This window comes from Sciurus carolinensis, chromosome 16 (genome assembly GCF_902686445.1).
Source record: "Sciurus carolinensis chromosome 16, mSciCar1.2, whole genome shotgun sequence".
NCBI lineage: Eukaryota > Metazoa > Chordata > Mammalia > Rodentia > Sciuridae > Sciurus > Sciurus carolinensis.
Genome location: NC_062228.1, coordinates 40,910,477 through 40,932,683, shown reverse-complemented (window position 1 = coordinate 40,932,683; position 22,207 = coordinate 40,910,477). Strand labels below are relative to the sequence as shown.

Below are 22,207 nucleotides of genomic sequence, written 5' to 3'. Positions count from 1 at the left end.
CATGACTGGATAAAAGAAATTTGGTGTGGAGTCTCTGTGGCTGTCATCTGGGTAAGTAAAGTATGGCTCCTGTCTATCTGTGGCTCATGAAATAACCCTTTTCCACACATATTTACTTTACATCTTGGGCATAATGGCTAAAGGGATGAGTTTTAGAATAAGTTTTGACATCTGTGCAACCTTGAATAATCTAGCTAAGCCTCAGTTTCTTCATCTGTGACATGGGACTAACAATATCTACTTACCTGGAGTTATTTCCAGTATTAAAATGGGATGAGGACGTATAGAAGTTATCATAGTGCCTGGAACAGGGATGTTCACAAATGGTGGTTGGGTTCCCCAACTCACCCCAGTGCTGGGGATTGAACCCAGGGTCTTGCTTATCTAAACAGATGTTCTACCACTGAGCTACATCCCCATCCCTGTTTTTATCATTAGTTATGAAGGATAGAATTCTTAGTGCATTTAAGCATGCTGTTCCGGTGTCCTCCCAAGGCAGCATTAGGGAACATTGTTACATAGTGAGAGAGTAACTCATTTTTCATTTATATTTCATTCATCTGATTGTATCAAGGATAAACTCAAATAATGTTCTCTACTAGCTGCTAAATTTCTCTTTATAATTGAGAGAAAACTTCAGGCTTCAGCTCAGAACCTTTGATTGGCAATAGTATCTAGTGAAGTGGGGGTTTTTGTTGTTGTTCGTTTGTTTTGGTACTGGGGATTGAACCAGGGACACTCTGAGCTACATTCCCAGTCATTTTTGTTTATTTTGAGACCAGCTCTCACTAAGTTGTCAGTGCTGGCCTTGAACTTGTGATCCTCCTGCCTCAGCCTTCTGAGTAGCTGGGATTACAGGTGTGCACTACTGCACCTGGCTTCTAGTGAGGTTTTAAATAACATCAATTGTTTTGAAATTTTTAACTCTTAAAATCTTCTTCTCTTTATGGGGAATGATTCTGTTTTTCTATTTAAGGTTATGATTTTTTAAAAGGAGATATTTAAAGGGAAATGTTAAACACGAATAACAGCTATTGTGTATAAGCATGCAAGTTATTCTTGGTCAGGGGTACTTGACCAGCAGGGGTGGCAAACTTTGCCCTGATACACAGCCCATGAGTTGCTTACCATACCTGTGCCCTGGCACAGGACTGCATGCACTGGGAAGAGGGGTGTCCTTTTCTAATTCTCTCAAGATACCATGTGAGCCAGTAGTAACTGGTGGTTCATGGGTTTGCAGTATGTCAGAAACATAAGGTGACATGTAAATGATTCTTGTGAGGATCCTCCAAGCAGATTCTCCACTGTACACACTGAGATGGAGGCTCAGAGAGGTGGAATGATGTGGGTAGAAATCTGATCTCCTTTTCTCTGCCCATTTTGTAGATTTTCCTTCTCATAAGTAAGTAAAAGCCCACCGATGTGTACTAAGGGGAGCAGACAAGGGACAATGGAGGATCAGTTGTGGAGTGTTTTTGCCACATGTTCACATTAATTAGCAGCACATAGTGGTTCACAGACAACAAGGTCCTTAAAATAGCTTGTTTCCCAAAGTGAGTAAAACATTGACCTGAAGTCCTGTTTCAGTCATGTATCACATCAGGATCTGCTCTGGCTGTAGAAGTCACGGTTGTTATAGTGACTGTGTGTTCTTCACTGAATCTTATTTGATCAACTTTGATAAAAGTCCATTTTGCTTTTGTTTTCCAAAATGTGTACAAAAATAAATTTAGTTTTTAAAAAACCCATTCATAACAGTAGCAAAATCAATATAGCTTATATAAGTAGTCTAATAAAAGTTGTGTATATGATCCTTATGGAAGAACTTTATTTGAAGGACACAGAAGACCTACATGGAGAGATGTACCATGTTTATAGATGATGAGATTCATTATTATAAACATATTGACCTTCTAGCCTGAGAATTAAGTGTAGTTCCAATAAAAATTTTAGTTTGCTTTTTCATGAAATTGGCAATCTGATTCTAATTCATTGTAAAGAATGAGGAATAACCATAAATTTTTGGACAATAAGCAGGGAGGGACCTTTCTTTATGGATATCAGGGCTTCCAATATGAGGCTGTAGTTAAGTGAGATAGGGTCTAGCCCTGCTCTGTCCAGTACAGAAACCACTGGCCACATGTGACTATTGAACACTTGAAATGTGGCTAGTACGAATTGAGGAGTTCTGTAGGAGTAAAAAAGGTTGTAAAATATATCATTAATTTAAAAATAATTATTACATGTTGAAAAATCTAATATTTTGGATATATTAATATATATAGTTGGGTATGGTGATACACGTCTGTAATCCCAGCTACTCAGGAGGCTGAGACAGGAGGATCAAAAGTTTGAGGTCAGCTTTGGTAGCTTAGACCCTGTCTTAGAATAAAATAAATAAACAAAGGGCTGGGTATGTAGGTCAGTGTTTTTTTCTCTAGTGCCAGAAAAAAAAATATAAAAATGTTATTAAAATAAATTTTACCTATTTCTTTTTAAATGTGGCTACTAGAAAATTTTAAATTTTGTACATGCCAGGCATGATGGCATCCTCCTATAGTCCTAGCTACTTGGGAGGCGCAGGTGAATGGATCACTTGAACCTCAGGGGATTGGAGACCAGTCTGGGTGACATAGCAAGACCTTATCTCAAAAAAGAAGCAAAACAAATAAGAAAATTACATATCTAATTTTATGTGCTGTATATTTATCACGTATTTCCATTGGACAGTGCTGGCCTAGACCCTTAAAGCAGAATAGAACAAAAACAGGCCATATGCATATGAGAATTGAAGTATGACAAAGATAGCAGTATAACCAGTGTGAAAGAAGTAGAATATTCAAAAGATGATGATGGGGCAATTGGTTTACCATATGGAAAATGAAATGAAATGCCTAATTTATAGCACATGCAAACATAAAATCCAGATGGATTAAAGACTGAAGGAAGTATGAAAAACTTTAAGATTCTTATATATTATAGGCAGTATATTTATGGCTTTGAAGTTGGAAAGAATGTGGTTTCAGATAGCCTTTGCTTCATAACAAACCAACCAAAAGTTAGTAGCTTAAAACTTCCCAATTTCATGACTTTCTACTCTTATGTGGGTTGACTGGGTGGCTCTTCTGGTGGTTTTGCCTGGGGTCACTCCTGTGACTCATCTGCTGGTGAGTTGGCTGTGCTCTCTGGACCAGGTCCCCCCACCCCACCCCATGGTTTTCATCACATGGGCTTCCTCCCAGCATGCTGGTCTTGGTGTTCCAGGAGAACCAGAGTGAAATCTGCAAAGTCTCCCAAGTTTGACACTCTGAAATCACATAGCATCACTTAGGTGTGTTGACTGAAGCAGGTCATTGATTCAAAACTGACTCAGATTCAAAAGGCAGGGAAATAGACTCCCCCTTCTGATAGGGAGAATGTTGAAGCCATTTTGCAAAGGGGCATGCCAGAGGATAGGCACAGATTTCTTAAGGTCCAAAAGACATTGACCATAAAGATGAAGATTAGCATATCTTCTACTCCCATTCCCTTTCTCAGGTCATATACTTACCAACATTTCTAGATATCATCAGAACTTTTTCGTTAAAGTATTTCTGAAAACACCAAATTGGAAAAATGATAAGTCATAGCCGGAAGCATTGGTTCACACCTGTAATTCCAGCTACACGGGAGACTGAGATAGGAGGATAGAAAATTTGAGGCCAGCCTGGGCAACATAGCAAGACATCCCTGGCCCCCTCATCCCCACCCTGCACCTACACTTAAAAAAACAAAAAACAAAACAGAAGTCACAGACTGGGAGAAGATATTTGCAACACATTTTAGTATTTAAGAGACATAAAGAGCTATGAATCATAAGGAAAAGAGACCAACAACCCATTATGAAAGTGGGCAAAAGACATAAAGTAATTTACAGAAAGAATGATATTCAGCTTCACTTAATTTTCACTTTTCTCTGAAATGAGAAAAACAGTGCATACTAGTTTATATTCACAGTCTGTCTTAGTCCCTTCATACTACTATAACAAAAAAATCACAGGTTGAGTGTCTTATAAACAACAAAAATTTATTTGTCACAATTCTGGAGGCTAGGAAGTACAAGATCTGGGCACAGCAGACTCAGTGTTTGTTGAGGGCTGGGTGCTTCCTATTTACTAGATGGCTATCTTTTCTCTGTAACTCACATGGCAGAAGGAGCCAAGGAGCTCTCTTAGGTCTCTTTTATAAGAGCACAAATCTCATTGATGAGAGTTCTGCTCTTGTGACCTAATCACTACCCAAGTGTTCCACTTTCAAATACCATCACCCAGGGGTTTAGGATTTCAACATGGTGACATTTGGGGGGACACAGACATTCAGACCACAGCCCAGACTGACAGAAATGAAATAATCTGATGAAGAGCTGGGGATGTAACTCAGTGGTAGAGCATTTGCCTAACATGGATGAAACCCTGGGTTCTATCCCCAGCAGTGCAAAGAAACGACAACGAAAAAGTTCTGACGATACCTAGAAATGTTGGTAAGTATATGACCTGAGAAAGGGAATGGGGGTAGAAAGTGGTCCAGTGTCACCAACATCCGCCACAGTTGCAGGTGAAAGTAACTTTCAGTGCCTCTCCTAGGGGCATGCTTCAGTCTGTGGAACACATTCAAGGCTGTGACAGTGTTCTTGCACCACTGATTGTAATACCAAAAGGTGGAAGCAACTTAAATATGGGATGTTAGAAAAACTAACACATTCACTTACAAGAATACTATATAGGAGCTGGGGATGTAGCTCAGTGGTAGAGTGCCTTGCCTGGTGTGTGTAAAGTCTGGAGTTCAGTCCCCATCACTGCAAACAAAATAAAGGATACTATGTAACAAAAATCAGTAAATGAATGTAAGCTGTGACTCAGCATTGATAGAACTTGAAAACATGTTAAGTGAAAAGGGCATGTTTCAGAATTGTAATAGCATGATGTTATTTTTTAAAATTTATTTTTATTAGTGTACTGTAGCTATATGATAATGGGGTTCATTTTGATAAAATTCATGTATGCATGGAATTTAATCTGCTTCATTTCAGTCCTCAGTCCCTCCTCCTTCCCTCCTATTCTAGGTCCTCCACCATTCCAATTTTTGAAACCCACCAATACTTTTATTGTTTTTGAATATGTAAGTATTAAAGGCATATAAACATGGGCAAGAAAAATGTTCATCAACTTAAAGATAGTGATTACTTTTAAAAGGGGAGGAGGGAATGAGATGGGGCACGGCTAAAGAGGAATCCCAGTTTACTCTTGATTTATTTCTTAAAAGGCAAATATGGCAAAATGTTAAGATTTGGTAATTCTGGGTGGTGGGTTTGTGTTATTACCTAGTGCTTTTCTGTGTGCTTTAAATATTTCATCAAAAGTACATGAGCCTCATGGTAGCTCACACCAGTAATCCCAGTTACTTGGGAGGCTGAGGCAGGAAGATCACTTAGCTTAGGAGTTCAAAACACCCAGGGCAGCACAGCAAGATCCCAGCCCCGCTCCCCCACCCCCCAAAAAAGAAAGTCCATGAGTATCTTTAGAATCATAGTTACAGTCATATAAGATGTTCAGAAAATAGACATTTTATTCTTTGCTGCAGGTTGGAGTTTAACAAGAGCATTTGAACGCAATTTCCACATTTAAACACTAAACAGGTCATCAGGAAATTGGTGGATTACATTTGATAATTCCTGATGGAGTGTTAAATGTGTGGAACAGAATTTAAAAATAAATAAATGAAATATATGTGTGGAACAGAATATGTGTTGAGAATGCTTTTTAGAAATGGCCAGATGAAGGGCTAGGGGTGTAACTCAGTGGTAGAGGGTTTGCCTAGCATGCTGGAGGCCCTAGGTTCCATCCTCAGCATCACTAAAAAAAAAAAAAAAAAAAAAAAAATGGAAATAACCAGAGAAGACTTCTATGTATTATATAAAAATCTGAAGGTGGTCATTTGCTACTTTTTCATCCCTTGTCCCAGGAAACTCACTTCGACCTCTCTCAAGTCCATATGGCTCTATATGATGAAGATCTCCTGAAAAATCCTTTCTATCTGGCTCTTCAGAAGTGGCGCCCTGACTTGTGCAGCAAGGTGGCCCAAATTCATGGCATCGTAAGTGCAATGATCCTGAAGGTTGTCCCTAGGCATGGGCGATGCCACAAATGTGGTGGCCAGAGGGGACGTTTAGAGGAAATCAGTTACAGACCTGCTAGGTTTAACTCAGGTCCACATCTTGCCCAGTGTGAGAATGAGCCCCGGGGGCTGCCAGGAGCTGCTCCCTTTAGGGATGCAGCCCAGGAATCCCTTCTCCCAATGCTTCTCTCCTGTCAGGGATGAATTGTGCCCTACGTGGAGGGCCCAAGATGGCTCTGCAGTCACACGCGCTCACCTCTGTCTCTTATTTATCTGTGGGCTTCTCAAGGGCAGAGGCAGGTTCCTCCTCAGAACCTCAGCAGATAGGAGGTGGGTGCTCACTCCCATAGAAGGAAGGGAACCTGTGAGCTCTTACTCATCTGAAAGGCATTTCTTACAGGGGAAGAGCTTCCACAACATGGGCCACAATCTCAAAAGCCCACAGGGCCAATGAGGTAACAGGAATGAGAGAAGCATGTAGGAGTGACAGTAGGCTGTGGTATGGACATCTGCGCCGGGAGGAAAGGCAGGCCCTGTTTTGCAGGTCTTCCCAGTCCTCAGGGCCATGACACTATCTTTAGACAGCATTTCAGGATGCAGTGTGCTGAATGTATTTTGTTGTGTGTGCCCTCTGCCTGAGAAGTCTTTCGTCTTGTTTTCGTGTGTTGTCTCATACCTGTGCTTCCACTTCTCTTATCCTGTGTTGTGACCGTACTCAGACATGTCAGGCATCTGAGGATTTGAGCCAAAAGAGAAGTCAGGTTAACTCAGGTTGGCCTCAGGTTCTGTGGCATTCTTTGATTTTGTAAGCTGTCTTGCTGATTGAAGCTTGACAGTGTTGCCAGCATTTAGCAGTTCCTGTCACCTAGTAGTTGCTTTTTCAGCTGTAAGTAATGGAATCCTATGCAAGTTCACTTCAGCAGAAGGGAAATTTTATTTTTTGTTTTATTGCAGTACTGGAGATAGATCCCAGGGGCACTTTACCAATGGACTACACCGTCAGCCTTAAACATTTTTTAATGTCACTAAGTTGCTCAGGCTGGCCTCAAACTCAAGCTAGCGATCCTCCTGCCTCAGCCTCCTGAGTTGCTGGGATTATAGGCATGTACCACCATTCCCTGTCAGAAGGGAAATTTTAAATAAGAACTTTGCCATTTTGATGTCTTCTTTTCAGGTATACCAAAGAATGGAAGATTCTCCTTTAACTTGCTCTCTCATGTTCTTAATAGTCTCCTGGGCCCCTTACTTTAGCCCCTCTTGAAACTCACAGGATCCACAAACTACTTGTGGCCTACATTGAGTGACACTGAATTTCTGGCCTTTGGGAGTCAGTGAGGCCAACTTCCCAGCTGAAGTCAGCAGTGGGAAGGAGCCGCTCTCCTGGCATGCTCAGAGAGGTCAGATGGCAATGTCTGTTTCCTGCCCTCTGTTGTCCATGTGATGGGACTAACAGCACATCCCTGTCCAGTCTGTGGTTATGCTTAAGTCTGTCTGTTGATTGAATGAAAAAGTAAAATATTCTGATGGCCTCTAAAAGGGTACTCATTCTTTCTTTCACTTCTGAGAGATCCATGTGACCTTAGCAGGTGAAACTGAATTTCTTTCCACAGAGCTTGGCCATGGGACCAAGTGTGACTGCCCTGGAATCTTCCCTGGTGATCAGTCTTTTATTGGGCTCTAAAAAGTTTGAGCCCATTTTTCAAAAAAATGTGTATCTGCAAGATTAATGGTCTCTACTCTTATCCCCTATAGAGAGTTGGTGGGCCACCTTATCCTTTGCTGATCTGCACCAGCATGTGTGTGGAGCTGAGGTTGCAGCCAGACTGCCGCTCCACCCTGCTCCAGCTGTGCTCCAGTTGGCTTCATTCTAGACCCCCTTTCATGAGAATGGCATCTCCTGCTCTCTGATTGCACAGTGGAAGTTCTTTCTTCATTGTCCTTCCAGACTCCAATCAGACGGGACTGTGGCACCCCACACTGTTTGAATGAGCACTCCTGTGCTTATAACCATCTGGCTAATTATGCACTTGTGATTTCCTCAGAGTGGGTTGGGCAGGCCTGCATCCCTGGGGCTCTTGTCCACAGGCTGCTAAGGGAAGATCCTTCAGATTTCTCAGGTTCACTAGAGGGTGGATTCATTTACTCATAGGAAAAATAAAAGTTAAAAAAGGAGATTAAGTTTGATCTTTTTATTGATGTCCCTTAATTATAGGTTAAATAGGCTTTTGAGACTAGCCTGGGAATGTAGCAACATGTCATCAGGTTCACAGGGACTGATTTTCAAGCTGAATACTTCTGCAGCCCACCTAAGGGCACTAGGTCCACATTCTAGTTCTTAGGATTCATTTAGTGTAGATTCTGCCAGCAAACATTTACTGAACATCAGTTATGTGCCGGGCACTGAGCTAGGTTTCCAGGGTTACGTGGATGAGTGGGAATTACAGGAGGCCTTCAGGAAATTCTAGAAATAGGACTTTTTTTTTTTTTTTTTTTTTTTCAGTGGCGCCAGGGATTGAACCCAGGGCCTTGTGCATGCTAGGCAAGCACTCTACCAACTGAACTGTATCCCCAGCCTGAAATAGGCCTTTTGTTGGTTAGAAGAATGAGTGTAGGATGGTCATTGTCACAGGCTCCAGTGGAGTTTTAATCCAGTTTAGGGAATCAGGAGCGTACCCTGGAGTAGGTATCACTACTACAGATTCTTGCTTTTTATTCCATTTTCTCTTCTTTAATTATTGTTATTTTTTAAAGTCTTTGTAAAGGGACTACAAAAAAGTTGTTAAACTTTGAAATGAGGTTCCAGTTTATGGTCTCCCTGGGGACTTTGCACTCCACGTAGGCTGTTTAGACTCCCTGCCTTCTATTCTGGGACTGCTCTGCAGTATCTTCTGAGTGGAGAACCCCCCACCTTGGCACCTCCATAGCTGTTTTGCCACCTGCTTCAAAGTGGACTTCCTCATCCTAGTCTCAGAAGTACTATGATGGAGGTGGATTGGCCACAGAGAGCCCACCCTTTGGCTTCTGCTTATAGCAAAATGCTCTGGGCAGCAGGGCTTCTCTCTCTTGGAATAGGAGGAAGTAGAACTCTTTCCTGTCCTTCAGAAAATTGGGGGAGAGGGGTCCTGTGAAATTGGGAGGCCCTTGTTCACTGAACCAACATGGACTGCACATTGAGTAGCATGCTTGGCAGTGGGGATTCCGTGCAGCAGGAGCTAATTGTGCTTTGTTCAAGTTGCGGTGGAGGAGGAGGAGGAGTGTGTAAACAAGTTAACAGGATGTTTGGGTACTGTTCTCTGAACATGTCAGACGTTCCTCGTTCTGCAAAAGGCAGATGAAGGTGCTGTAGAGTGGACCTTCCTTGTATGGGATGTGTAGGTCTTTCACTCATGAAGCAGGAGTTGGGCCATTTGTTCAGGCGTTATGTGCCTCCAGGACTTGTTCCTCATGTCCCTCGCTGAGACTCACTTTTCTGTCAGGATCTTTCTTTTCTGCTCAATGTGAGTTGTTCTTTTGTGCAGCCATGAGGCCACCTTGGAGCCTTGCTGCTTGTTTTTAAGTTGATACTTGAGAGCCTTCCTTTATTTAGTTCTTAATTTTCAGTTTATTATGTTTAATTTCAAACACAAAAGTAGGAAGAATAATGAGCCCCACGTGCCCTTCACTCAGCTTTAACAAATGGGAATTTAGTGACCAGTCACATTCCATCTCTGTCTACCCTCCACCCTGGATTATTTTGAAGCAAATCCCAGACCATTATGTAAGGTTGACATATGATTTCATCTATAAATATTTTTGGGAACATATTTTTAAGGGAGCAGGACTCTTTTTTAAAAATATAGTCCTAATACCATTGTCATAGCTAAAACAGTTCCTCAATAATTCTTCAGTGTTATCAAATATCTAGTCACTTCAGTTTTCCCAAATTATCCCCTAGTTTTTGTTTTATGGTTGGTTTGTTCAAATCAAAATCCAAAGGTAAGCTGCACATTATATAGGACTGATTGGTCTTTTGAGTTTCTTTTTTTTCTCCTAATTTTTCTTGTGTTAAAATGAACATGTGTTAAACTACATATATACATATGGTATAAAATTTGACCAATTTCGACATGTTTATAGACTTGTGGAACTATAGTCTTAAGAATTTTAGAATTATAGTGTCCCTTCCTCTCCTTTTTCTTCTTTCTTTGCCATTCATTTGCAAAAAAAACCAGGTCATTTATCCTATAGAGTTTCCTGCATTCTGCCTTTTGCCAGTTGTGGTCCTGTGGTGGTGTTTAACATGGTCCTCCCTTTCTGAGGTTGGTAGTTAAATCCACATCTGGATCTTGGGTTTTGATTTTTTTATTTTTTTGAGTTTGCAAGGCCTCTTCATATACAGGGTTTTCTCCTCCCACCAGCAAGTGCGTCCCTTTTCTGCTGTGAGGAATTGTCCTGTCCCTCTGAGGGGAAGAAGCCATGTTGCTCGTTTTCACCAACTGAAGTAGCCCATGATGCTGGAGTTTCGTGGTGCACTGGGCTGTGCTGCCAGCACTGGCTTCCAGGGGCCAGGGTGATGGGGCCTTCAGGGAGGTGGCTGGAGTCCGTAGCATATGGCTCTGCCAGTCACTGGCTGTGACCTTGAGCAAGTTACTGAACTCTCCTAAGCCTCAATTTCATTATCTGTAAAATGGGGATGATGCAGAAACTACCCTACCTAGGCAGTTATTGAAGTGATAGCTATCTGAGCCACCCAGCACAGTGCCTGACACATAGCACTGCTCAAGAAATGGGAGCCCTAGCTCCGAGTACACAATTCTATTTAAGATGACATTGCTTAAAAAAATCCTCTGTTCTTACCATTAAAGAATGCAAGACTATGGCAAACTGTTTAGTTGGTAAAGTTTGCTTGTAGGTTTTTTGATATCCATTATATCGTTTCCACTCTTTTGGATGTTTTGATGGGCAGGGTTCTCACATAGTAAGTGTAATGATCAGGGTCTGGAGTTCCAGAACTGTTGATTCTGACAGCTTTTTTCTCAGCCTAATGATTGTTTTGGTAGAGGACCTGACCTCTGGAGCTTCCTACTCTGTATTCCTATGACAGCCCCTGAAATTGAATAATTTCTAATATTACCCATTTGAATAATCAAGTTTTAGTTTTGGAAGGGGCCAGAGGATGTTTCTTTCTCTGCCTTAGGCCTGGAAACCATCTAATGGTAATGGCGAACTCAGGACTGATTGCCTGTGGCTTCCTCTGTAGCCCCTCAGCTCTCTGGGGACCACAAGTGAAACCCCAAGGACTTGTATACTGCTTTAAGAGCTGAGAAAGAAAGGATACCTCTTATTCCAGTAGGAGCAGTGGCCCTTCCAGGGTTGGGTTATGTGTCAGGCCTGGGCTGAGTGTATCCTGTGGCCTGTATTACTCTCAACACACCTGCGTGCTGGGCACTTTTATTGTCTCTACTTTACACAGGCAGGAACCAAGGAACAAGTTCAGGGCCATGACTGGGAAGCATATGACCAGGAATGGTGCCCAGGCCACAAGACTCTTGTAGGAGCTTAACTCTGTGGGGCTTCTCTGCCTTGGTCATCTTTGTTTTAGGTACACTTGAGTCTGAAATTTCTTTTCAAAAGTGAGTCAGCCAAGCACAGATCTGCATGTGGTTGTGCAGGGAACAGAGCTGGGGGACTCAGCCAGTGTGGGAATGAAACCCACCAGCCCCTGAATCTGGAGTTGGAGAAGGATTGGTGCTGTCCTTGGCCTCCCTCTTCCTGGGTGGGGAGCATCTACTTTCATCACCACCACCACAAGTGAACTCAACTTGGTGCAACTGCAGCCACTTTGGCAAGTGAGGCCATGGTCTCTCTGCCAGTGGGTCCCCACAATGGTTTTAACTGTGCTGAAGAAGCTGTAAATGACACCTCTCTCTAGTGTTCACCCTCGTTATTTTTTCCAGGTCTTAGTGCCCTGCAAAGGAAGCCTGTCAAGCAGTGTTCAGTCCACTTGTCAGTTTGAGTCCTACATTTTGATACCAGTGGAAGGACATTTTCAGACCTTAAATGGAAAGGTACTCATTTCTTGGGTTGCTGACTCAGTGTTTGGGGATGGGGAGGGAAGGGAATCCTGCTTCTCAGCCTTTCACATCTGCTGCAGTAAATGACATCTTTGACACATACAGCAACCCTTGGGTTGGGTGGGAGGACCCGTACCTTTGTGGTGGAGCCTTGGAGGAAAGAGTCATGGTGAGAGGAGACCCCCAGGAGTCTTCCTCCTGGGAGGGTTGGGAGGAGCCGTCGCCTCTCCCTCAGACAAGTGGCTTCTTCTGTCTGTTCTGGGAGTGTCTGGCCCCTTCTCAGCAAGGTCCATGTCCAAGTGAGCCTTCTTCCCAAGACCCTTGAAAGTCCCTTGGTTTCTTGAATATAAGGGATGAATATTTTATTTTTTAAAAAACTTCTGTTTTGAAATAATTTCAACTTCACAAAAAGTTGAGTCGAGTACACAGAACCCTGGTATACCCTTCCCCAGGTTGGCCGACTGTTCACATTTATGCCACACTCATTTTAGCCATCTTGCCCTGTACACCTGTTATTCCTGTTTTTTTCAACCTTGTGAGAGTATGTCATAGACACTGCACCCTTTTCCCCAAAACAGTGCAGGGTGTGTTTCCTAACAACTGCATTCTCTTACATGACTTCAGTGCAGTCAGCACATTCGGAGAACTTACCCTTGATAGAACGTTCTGCAACACGCTGCGCTCATATAATGGCCTTTTAGAGAAAAATAAAGTTTTCTTTTTAAGACCCAGGATCAAACACTGTGTTTTCTTATTAGTCTTTCTAGTTTCCTTTCATTTGGAACAGCTCCTCAGCATTTCTGTATCTTTTGTGACTTTTTTTTTTTTGCAAACTCCCTCAGTGTGGGTTTGTCTGGTGTTTCCTCACGATTAGATCACAGTTGGGCATTTTTGGTAGGAATGGTGTGTTGGGGGCTTTTTATTTTTCTTTGTGTATCCTGTCAGGGGGCACATGGTGTCATTTTATGTCTTATCATTGGTGGCAGTGTGGTTAGGTGTTTTTGTATTTTTCCAGTGGAGGCAGGTAGGTTCTGACAGGGGGAGGTTTCATTTGCATTTGAGGCTGGCCTTTCAGGGGAGCCAGGCCACGTGACCCCTCCCACTGGGGTACGGCTGTGGTTTGGTCCCTGGGACTTGGCAACTGAGGTGTGTGGGCTGGTGGGGAGAGGAGGGTTGGGGTTATTGGCAGGCTGCTCAGGGTCAGCAGCCCTGTGGCTCTAAAAGGCACAATGCTGTCTTCCTGCCACTCACTGGTATGTGCCCCAGTGAACAACATGGCGGTGGGGCAGCAGGGGCAGCTCGCTATGTTGTGAGGTCAGCTGAGAGGGGATCAACTGCCGGTAAGTCATGGTTTTCTTGTTCCAGGATGTGTTTATACAAGGAAACAGGATTAAATTAGGAGCTGGTTTTGCCTGTCTTCTCTCAGTGCCCATTCTCTTTGAAGAAACTTTCTACAATGAAAAAGAAGAAAGTTTCAGCATCCTGTGTATAGCTCATCCTTTGGAAAAGAGAGAGAGTTCAGGTATTCTGGGAGAAAGCCCTTTCCTCCTGGCTTAGTGAAATGGGGGTGTTGAACTTCTTCACAGTATAGCTGTTAAAAAGTTAAATGTTGAAGTTCCCACTAGAAACCTGTCTGTTTATAAAATTTCCCCTAGAACTTAATCATCATCTTCCCTGGCTAAGGAGGTACAGATAGGGCTGCTGTGTATGGTTGCCCAGGTTGGATATTAGACAATTCCAGGAGATGCCTTTCACATAAACCTCACTGTACTTGTGATAAACCTGTGTTGTGAACATCACCCCAGAGCCATGGCCCTGGTTTCGTTTCTAAGACTCAGCTTTAGGATTTGCTCTTAGAACATTATTACCCACCTAGCCTTACCATTGTGCCTCCTTGATACCTCATTATTTTAAGAGGATGGTTAGTCTTTTAGTTACTTCATGAGGTTGAGATAACAATTTATATGTTAAGTATACTCTGAAGCACTTACTGTCAGGAATCAAGGTTTCTTTGCCTAGCCCCCATGGATCATGCCCATAGCCTCAGGTAGTATAGGCATTGTCCCAGGAGAAGGTTTTGAGAGGACCAGGCTCTCTGTACCTCAGGCTGTCCTGTAACTGGGCTATTCTTGGACATAATCTTGAAATAAGGACATTCCCCCTCTGCCCCTCTGGGAGCAGGCAAAGTATGTGGTACTTTCCCTGTCAGGAAACAGTAAAGACTCAGCCAGCCTGACCTTCTGTCTGTGTTTCAGAAGAGCCTTCAGCACCCTCAGATTCCTTTTCCCTGAAAACCATCGAAGATGTGAGAGAATTTTTGGGAAGACACTCTGAGAGATTTGACAGGAACATCGCCTCTTTCCACCGAACATTCCGAGAATGTGAAAGAAAGAGCCTCCGTCACCACATAGTCAGTAGCTTTGTCTGGCTCTGTCTGGTATGCCCTGTCTCAGGCCAGTTCAGAGCCTCAGGATCCCCTTCAGTTTACCCTGAAACATCACTGAATGCTGCCTTCACTGTTGGAAGTTTTGTTTAAAAGTTTCTCTTGAACTATAAAAGCAGCATAAAACACTGTAGAGCACTTCAAAATCCTGGAGAAATCTAAAAATGAGTATTGTTATCCTAAAGAGAATTGTTTCCTACTTCTCATGCATATGCACCTTAAAAATTGAAAACTATCACCTAATTAATTAGATAAATCTTCCATTATCCTCGGAAAGGCATTTTGGGGAAGGTTTTCCCCACTCCAGGATGTGTCACTCATTCAGGTTTATATGTCATGGCCTCTGATTGTAAGAGGGTCTTCCTCTCTGCTCTGTGTTGCACAGGACTCAGTGAATGCTCTCTACACAAAATGCCTCCAGCAACTTCTGAGGGACTCTCACCTGGTAAGCAGCAGGACTTCCAAAAGGAAGCATTGTAGTTGGCACCATGCAAATCCAAACCCTTTAACTGTACTTCTCTCATTCTCTAGAAAGTGCTTGCAAAGCAGGAGGCCCACATGAACCTGATGAAGCAGGCAGTAGAGGTGAGCAGAGAGGGTGGCAGCGGCTGGGCGACTCTCTTCGCGCCCAACGCGCACCCTGAACTGGGTTCTGTTGATTTCACAGATGTACATCCATCATGATATTTACGATCTGATCTTTAAGTATGTGGGGACCATGGAGGCAAGCGAGGTAGGTGTGCAGTCATTGTCACCATCCAGGAGGGAAGCCTTATTCTATGCTTTGTAAGAAATTTGAAGCTTTGTAAGAAATTTGAAGCTTTGTTAAAATCTGTTGTTAGGATGCTGCCTTTAACAAAATCACAAGAAGCCTTCAAGATCTCCAGCAGAAAGATATTGGCGTGAAACCTGAGTTCAGGTAAGGGCCTGGACTCAGCTTGGTGACCTTGGAGGCTTGGGTGCTGTCTTCTGAAGCAGGGTCTCTTGGTGGCAGCAGTGGCAGGTAGATTTGATGTGGTTGCTACCGAAAAGCAGAGCAGTTACTTGTGACCAGGGATAAAGGGCTGAAATTGACCGATGACTTCAGCAGAACCCTCCTGCACCTATGGGCTAGCATGCCAACCAGACAGGAGCTGAGGGGGATAGGGTTCTGTGTACCTGGTCTTCAAGCAGGCACATTACTGTCCCAAGTGGGCTCTGCATGCAGGATATCTCACCTTGCCTGCCCAGCTGAGGGGATCCTGCCACAAACACATGTACTTTTGAGCTAACTTGTTTCATTAGGGTGCCGAAATGTCTAAAGTGTTGATATTTAAGCTCCCACCCCCTTTGGGCTGTTTCCCTCTTGGGCTATGAATTTTTCTTTCGTTTTTTAGAAATATCTTTATTTTATTTATTTATTTTTATGCGGTGCTGAGGATTGAACTTACTGCCTCACACGTGCTAGGCAAGCACTCTATCACTGAGCCACAACCACAGCCCCTGAATTTTTATTTCAGAATTCCTGGTACTACTCCTATCCCCTGGCAGCCTGATTGGGACTTGACCGATTCTGTTCTGCCACTGACTTGAGTCACATTGCTCCTCAGTCTCTATTTTTGTTTTTCATTACTTGTGGTTTGTTGTAAGGAATGTGTAGCCTGAGATATGTTATTAGAGCAAGGAAGAACGGCCTCCCACTGTGGTCTGAAGTTATCATGTTCTGAATGATTTTACAGTTTCAATATCCCTCGTGCTAAGAGAGAGCTGGCTCAGCTGAACAGATGTACCTCCCCACAACAGAAGCTGGTCTGTTTGCGAAAGGTGGTGCAGCTCATTACCCAGTCTCCTAGCCAGAGAGGTTTGTGCCTGGGGAAGGGCCTGGCAAAGGGTGGGTGCAGGCACCTGGGTGAAGAAGTCTGCTGAGGAATAGCGCAGATGGGACTGAGGGCCAGCAGTGCATTCCAGTGCACCTGCCCTGGGGAGAGTTCTGCTGGGCATGATGAGGGTGAGAAAATAGGGACAGGGAAACAGTGGCCTCCAAGCTGGCAAAGGGTGTATGGGGAATCAGACTGTTAGGCTGTTCTCCCTCATTTTGTATATGTTTTAAGTTTTCCAGTATAAAAAGTAAAACCGGGTCTGGGGATGTAGCTCAGTGGTAGAGCACTTGCCTAGCATGCTCAAGGTCCTGGGTTCAATCCCTAGTACTGCAGGAAAGAAAAAAAAAGTAAAACAAAATAATCTAAGAAAAAATTAATGAGGCGGCATGTGTATAGGTAGGGGATGATCTCCACAGTTTCTCAAAGGAAATAAACAGGGGTGTATATAGAACACTTCAGCAGCATTAAGGAAAGGAGGGGGACAGCTGTATATCCACATATATAATGGTGAGTTCCCAGGCTGCCTCTGGAAAGATATGCAGGAAGCAGCAGCAGGAGACTGAGACACTGGGTGAAGGGATAGGAGGACACTCACAGCTTGCTCTTTTGTACTATTTGAATATTTATTTACATGCCTTTTATAACTGAGGATGAAATCCAGGGCCTAACTCATGCTAGGTAAGCGCCCTACCACTGAGCCACACCCGCCCCCCATACTGGTTGAAGTTTAAAACATATGAATGGATCACTTAAATTTTCAAAATGCAAAAAATAAACTGAAGCTACCTGTGGGCAATAGACTCCACATGTATAAAATGGAAGTGGCCTCAGGCTTTTGTTGATGCCTCTAGCTGTCTTCCTTTTGCTACTGTTTCCCTGGGCTTTTCCTTCCTGGCTCATCCAGAAAGGTGGCAAGGCCTGGTTGGCTTGGAGTCAATTTCTTTTGTATGTGTTTTAAAAATGCTGTGAATTCTTTTATCCATCTGAATCTGACATCTCCTCAGGACACTGTAAAGGAAATTGTGCAGTGTTCTCCCCAGTGTATAATCTTACTTGAGTGTGGTTTTGTGGGTTGGATGGTGGTAAGAAGATCATATTCTCATTTGAGTCTCATGATGTCTTTGAACATGTTTTCCCCTTGCAGTGAACTTGGAGACTATGTGTGCTGATGATCTTCTCTCAGTCCTGTTGTATTTGCTTGTGAAAACAGAGATCCCCAATTGGTAACATTTTTTTTTTTTGTTAAAATATATTTTTTTAAATGGCAGCATAGTGTACCATGTAGTTTTGTTGCATCTCCAGGAAAAACTGCAGCTGTGCACATCTTGTGAGCCAAGTGCCATACCTCCCCTTCCTTCATCTTGCAGGGGTGTCTGACCTTCCATGTACAGATGGGGAAACTAAGGCCCAGAGAGCTTGCATTTCTTGTTCTGGAACATGTGACTAGTCTGTGGCTAAGGGAAATCTGACTCCAGTTCTTTCTTCCCACAGGAGCCCACAGTTCAGTTTATAATAATCAGCTTTGTGAAAACTAGCCTATTTCAGGGAAGTAACAAGTAGATTTACTTGTTGTCCTAATTGCTCACACTCCCTGAGATTAAGGGGACAGCAGTCTAAGCTCTCTGAGTTAATAGACTTACCATGGGTGTTTGATGGTTACCCAAGCCACTAGCATTGTTTTTGAAGTGTTAATTAGGTATTCAATGATAAAACTTTTTTCTTCTTTTTGTTAGGATGGCAAATTTGAGTTACATCAAAAACTTCAGATTTAGCAGCTCAGCAAAAGATGAATTGGGGTACTGCTTGACCTCAATAGAGGCTGCGATCGAATATATTCGGCAAGGAAGCCTTTCTGTTAAACCCCCTGTAAGATCTCACTCCTGCCCTTTCTCTACGGGAACCATGGTACCTTTGATGGGGTTCTGGGGTTGGTTGTGAGGAGGGAAGTTCTTACATGGTCTCCCAGGAACGGGGCCTCAGCTGTTTGAAGGCTGTGAGGCTTGGAAACTACCCCAGGATATTGAACATTAAGACTCTAATTAATTGTGAAAATTACAGGTTATCATTGGGATTCACATTGTTAATATCCTACTTCATTAATCCCTGTCTTCAAAAGCACATGTGTGGAAAGGAAGCCAGAAATGGTGATTTTGGATTTCTTGACGATGATAGGCAAGAAATGATTATTAATGTGAGCGATTTTAGGACTCAGTGGCTTTATTATTGTTTTCTTGGTTGGTTGGTGAGCTTTGGCTAGAGGAGGAGGTTCTATTTCTGTGTGAGTTGTGAGACTCTTAAACCAAGATTGCATTGCTGGCCTATTTCATACACACCAGCCAGCAAAACTTACAGTGCTCAGAGAAATCCCAAAGTTGAAGTCAGTAAAATGCGGTGATTTCTGCATTACAAGCCAAGAGTCCTGAGGATTGAATATTCCATTTGATGCTAATTTTCTACTGACGTTAGAGTCAAGTTTAAATACCTGGAAAACTTAAGCCTGTGGAAACAGGTGCACTCAGGTAATAGCAGTTCCATTGATCTCACTCATCATTAACACATTACTAGGTTTTCCATTCTTTCCTATCCATGCATATTTTATGTAATTGAAATTATATTGTGTACTGCCTTTATTTTCCCTGGAAGAAAATCTTTATTTTTTTCTGATTACAAGAATAATATTTGCTTACCAGTAATATTTGAAATATATCAACTTTTCAGTGAAGACAACAAAAAACTCAAAAACTCACCAGCCAGGAGTGACTTATTGACATTTTGGTGTATGCTTTTCTCTTTGTATTAAAGGTTGTATTTTGAACCAGAATTTGAGATCGTGCTGTCCTTGTTGGCATATACCCTGATGGCATTATAGTGTTGATGAAGAGTTAATTTCTACCCTTGCCTGGGGTCTGATTTGATACGCAGTTAGGTTTTGGTGTCACTAGGAGTGTCCATCCATCTCAGATGTGTGACTATGGCTCTTCTGAAGAGCTGTTTGTTCTTGTGTGGCTTTGTTTCTGTATTTAGGGGTAAATCATTAACATTCTAGAATGCTTGTGTGTGCAGACTTGCCTCTGTGTGCACATGTGTGCAAAATCACAATTGCTGTTCATTTCCATATTTGGAATGGAAGAGTTCTTGGTTTGAATTATTTCCTGTAAGGATCTTGTGTTGTCCTCAGGTGTCTGGAGTGGTTTTCGGTGATGACCGTGTCTTCTGGTTCTTTTCCTGCAATTGGTCTGGGAGGTCACTCCCTGGCTGGGAGCATCCTTGTCCTCTTGAAGGTACTCCCATCCCCTTCTGCCCCATAATGTGACCGATCCTTTCTTTCTGTGGCACTTAGGTAGGGAAGTCAACCCCTGAAGGCCTTGGCCAGGTTGGAAAGAGGAAGCTGACCAAACAGAACCAGGCAGCTTCTCTCACTTGCTTTTACTCCAAAAAAATGTTGCAAGTGATTGTATTCAAGGTGGTCCCTCTTGTGCTATTGTTGGTTTGAGTCCAGCACTTGTGTTTGTTTCTCTAAGCCTCTATCCAATTTCCTGTCTACACTGGGGATAATGCTGCACATTTAACCATCAATAGATTGCTGTGAGAATCAAATATGATGTTGAAAGGTATCTTTTTGAAGCATCAAGGAATACTGATGCCCTTGCTTGCTCTCCCCACACCCCTGCATCCAGGGTGTCTGTGTTTCTTGGTTCTGTGGCATATCCTGTAGGGATATCCCCAGACAGCATTTAGCTTGGGCGGACAAGCCCAGTATGCCCATCTTGTCTGGGATGTCTGCCCTGGTCCTGCCTTCCTAGATGGAGGATAGTTGATTCTTCTAGATGCTGGGGCATGGGGTGCATCATCCTCATGGCCTGCTGTGAGCTTGTCCCCTGGGTGTTGAGGGAATCAGACCTGAGAAACACTCCTCACCTTTGTTGAGCTTGGCTTTTCATTGACAGAGTAGGTATGGTGCCTTCCTTGTCTTTCCTGACACCAGCATTGGGATTCCATCTGTAATAATTGCCTCTGCCTTAGCTGCTCACTGGCTTCTATTAGGCAGTGAGATTCCATTTAGGAATGTGTGAAGCCAGTGAAAGTCTTGGGGTATTTCCTGGGGAAAGAACCCATATGCTTCTCTACACAACAGACAGGGTTTCTGAAAAGCATTAAAGACTAAATATTAGTAAATGAATTTAGATTTTACTATAAACTGTTTATATGATGTGATTGCACAGAAATTTTCTCCCCAAGGTATGATTATACTTGAGATGACCATAAACATTCTTTAAGCATGTCTATAAATGAAGACGTTAGCTTTCCTAAAATAAATATCCTGGTCAAGGCTGTAGTTTTACCTTGTGCATCAAACAAAACAAAACAAAAAGCAGGGGAAAACCTGGAAAGAATATGTACCCTTCCCTGCTCCAGCTTTGCACACTTCTGGGCTTCCTTACTTTCCTGAGGTTCTAATAAACAGTCTTCACCCATTTCCCAAATAAGTCTGCTGAGATACTGTCTCTTCTCACCACTGCTTCTTCCCTGAAGCTTCAGTCCTGGAAGCCCTACCTTCCTTCATCACTGCCCTTCAAGTAGTTATCTGGAGCCAGGGGAAGAGCCCTGGAGTGACCTGCACAGCAATGTCTTTGATATTTCTCTGGCCTAAGCTGCTCAGCAATAAGTCACTGCATAAAGAAGATTGTTGGGGCTTTATATAGCACATAGCAGCTGGGGGCGGAAGTGGCTTATTCTCAGATGATAATGTGCATTTGTCAACTTAACCCTTCTGCAGGGCTGGTGTGAGGCCCTGGCTTAATGGAGGATTCCAGAAGTGGTCCATCCCCTGAGGTGCCAGTGACTTGGTCCTTAGCCAGGTCAGAACTTAGTGGAACATAAAGAGAGAGAGTGCCTCATCCTGCAGTTTTGTCAGGGTTTGGTGATTTCTTCCAGTAGCACCTGGCTGGAAAAAAAAATTCCCTTTACCTCACCAAGACTTTTTTTCAGGAAGTGAATGTGTCATTAGATAATTTAGTCACAGGTGCTCAAGTAAGCTTGGAATTATCTTGCTAGAAATGATTTCATAAAGGACAAATTTCTAGATTTTCGTACTTATGTAAACATTACCCACAATGTGGCAATCTGGATTTATGAATTCGGTGGATCCTTGAAATGCAAAAAAGCAATGGGAGATGAGAGAATCTCCGTCTGTCAGGAACTTCCCCAGTGTCTTTTAGGACTTCGGCCCCATGACTGTATGGTCTGCTGTTTTTATAAGTATCTCACAGAGCAAGGCCCTTCCTTCTCCTGCTAGTTGGCATTGAAAGTAAAGACCAACCTGTCAGATGGTTTTCCTGTCCGAGGTGCTGGTTAAAATGGCAAGGACTAGGCCCATGTGGGTGTTAGGACTGAGGTTTGAGACAGGAGGAGAGCAGGACAACCCGTTTCCATCTGGAGGATGGTGGTGTTTGTGTGCTACATTCCACACGTGGAGATGACAAATTCCACACCTGTGTCGCCAGTGTGCTGCTTTCCTCACCAAGCAGCAGTCCTCAGAGCCACCACTTCCAGGTGGCCCTGCTGTCTGGTGGAGGATCGTCTGCTCTCTCCTGGTGAGCAGATCCAGGTATGGGGGATGAGGCCTACTGTTGCTGCTCTGTGATGAATGGCAGGAATGGTAGCTGGTCCCTCTGTGAGGGAGGGTCCACATCGATGTC

At 43.2% G+C, this 22,207-nt stretch overlaps 1 protein-coding gene across 7 annotated transcripts in view; it reads left to right on the top strand.

The window, feature by feature from the left end:
* Positions 1–22,207, top strand: part of Ankrd27 (ankyrin repeat domain 27) — a 50,997-nt gene that overhangs the window by 3,953 nt on the left and 24,837 nt on the right. For 2 of the 7 annotated variants that reach the window (XM_047529357.1, XM_047529359.1), the window contains 12 exons: positions 5,102–5,157; positions 6,001–6,132; positions 12,090–12,200; positions 13,572–13,728; positions 14,462–14,616; positions 15,035–15,094; positions 15,181–15,234; positions 15,317–15,382; positions 15,492–15,568; positions 16,368–16,489; positions 17,653–17,731; positions 18,242–18,374. In XM_047529357.1, the coding sequence (XP_047385313.1) occupies positions 6,031–6,132; positions 12,090–12,200; positions 13,572–13,728; positions 14,462–14,616; positions 15,035–15,094; positions 15,181–15,234; positions 15,317–15,382; positions 15,492–15,568; positions 16,368–16,489; positions 17,653–17,731; positions 18,242–18,374 (1,116 nt within the window). In that variant the 5' untranslated portion in view covers positions 5,102–5,157; positions 6,001–6,030. The remainder of the gene's footprint in view (positions 1–5,101; positions 5,158–6,000; positions 6,133–12,089; positions 12,201–13,571; positions 13,729–14,461; positions 14,617–15,034; positions 15,095–15,180; positions 15,235–15,316; positions 15,383–15,491; positions 15,569–16,367; positions 16,490–17,652; positions 17,732–18,241; positions 18,375–22,207) is intronic. The other 5 variants (XM_047529358.1, XM_047529360.1, XM_047529361.1 and 2 more) reach the window with 4 other exon arrangements.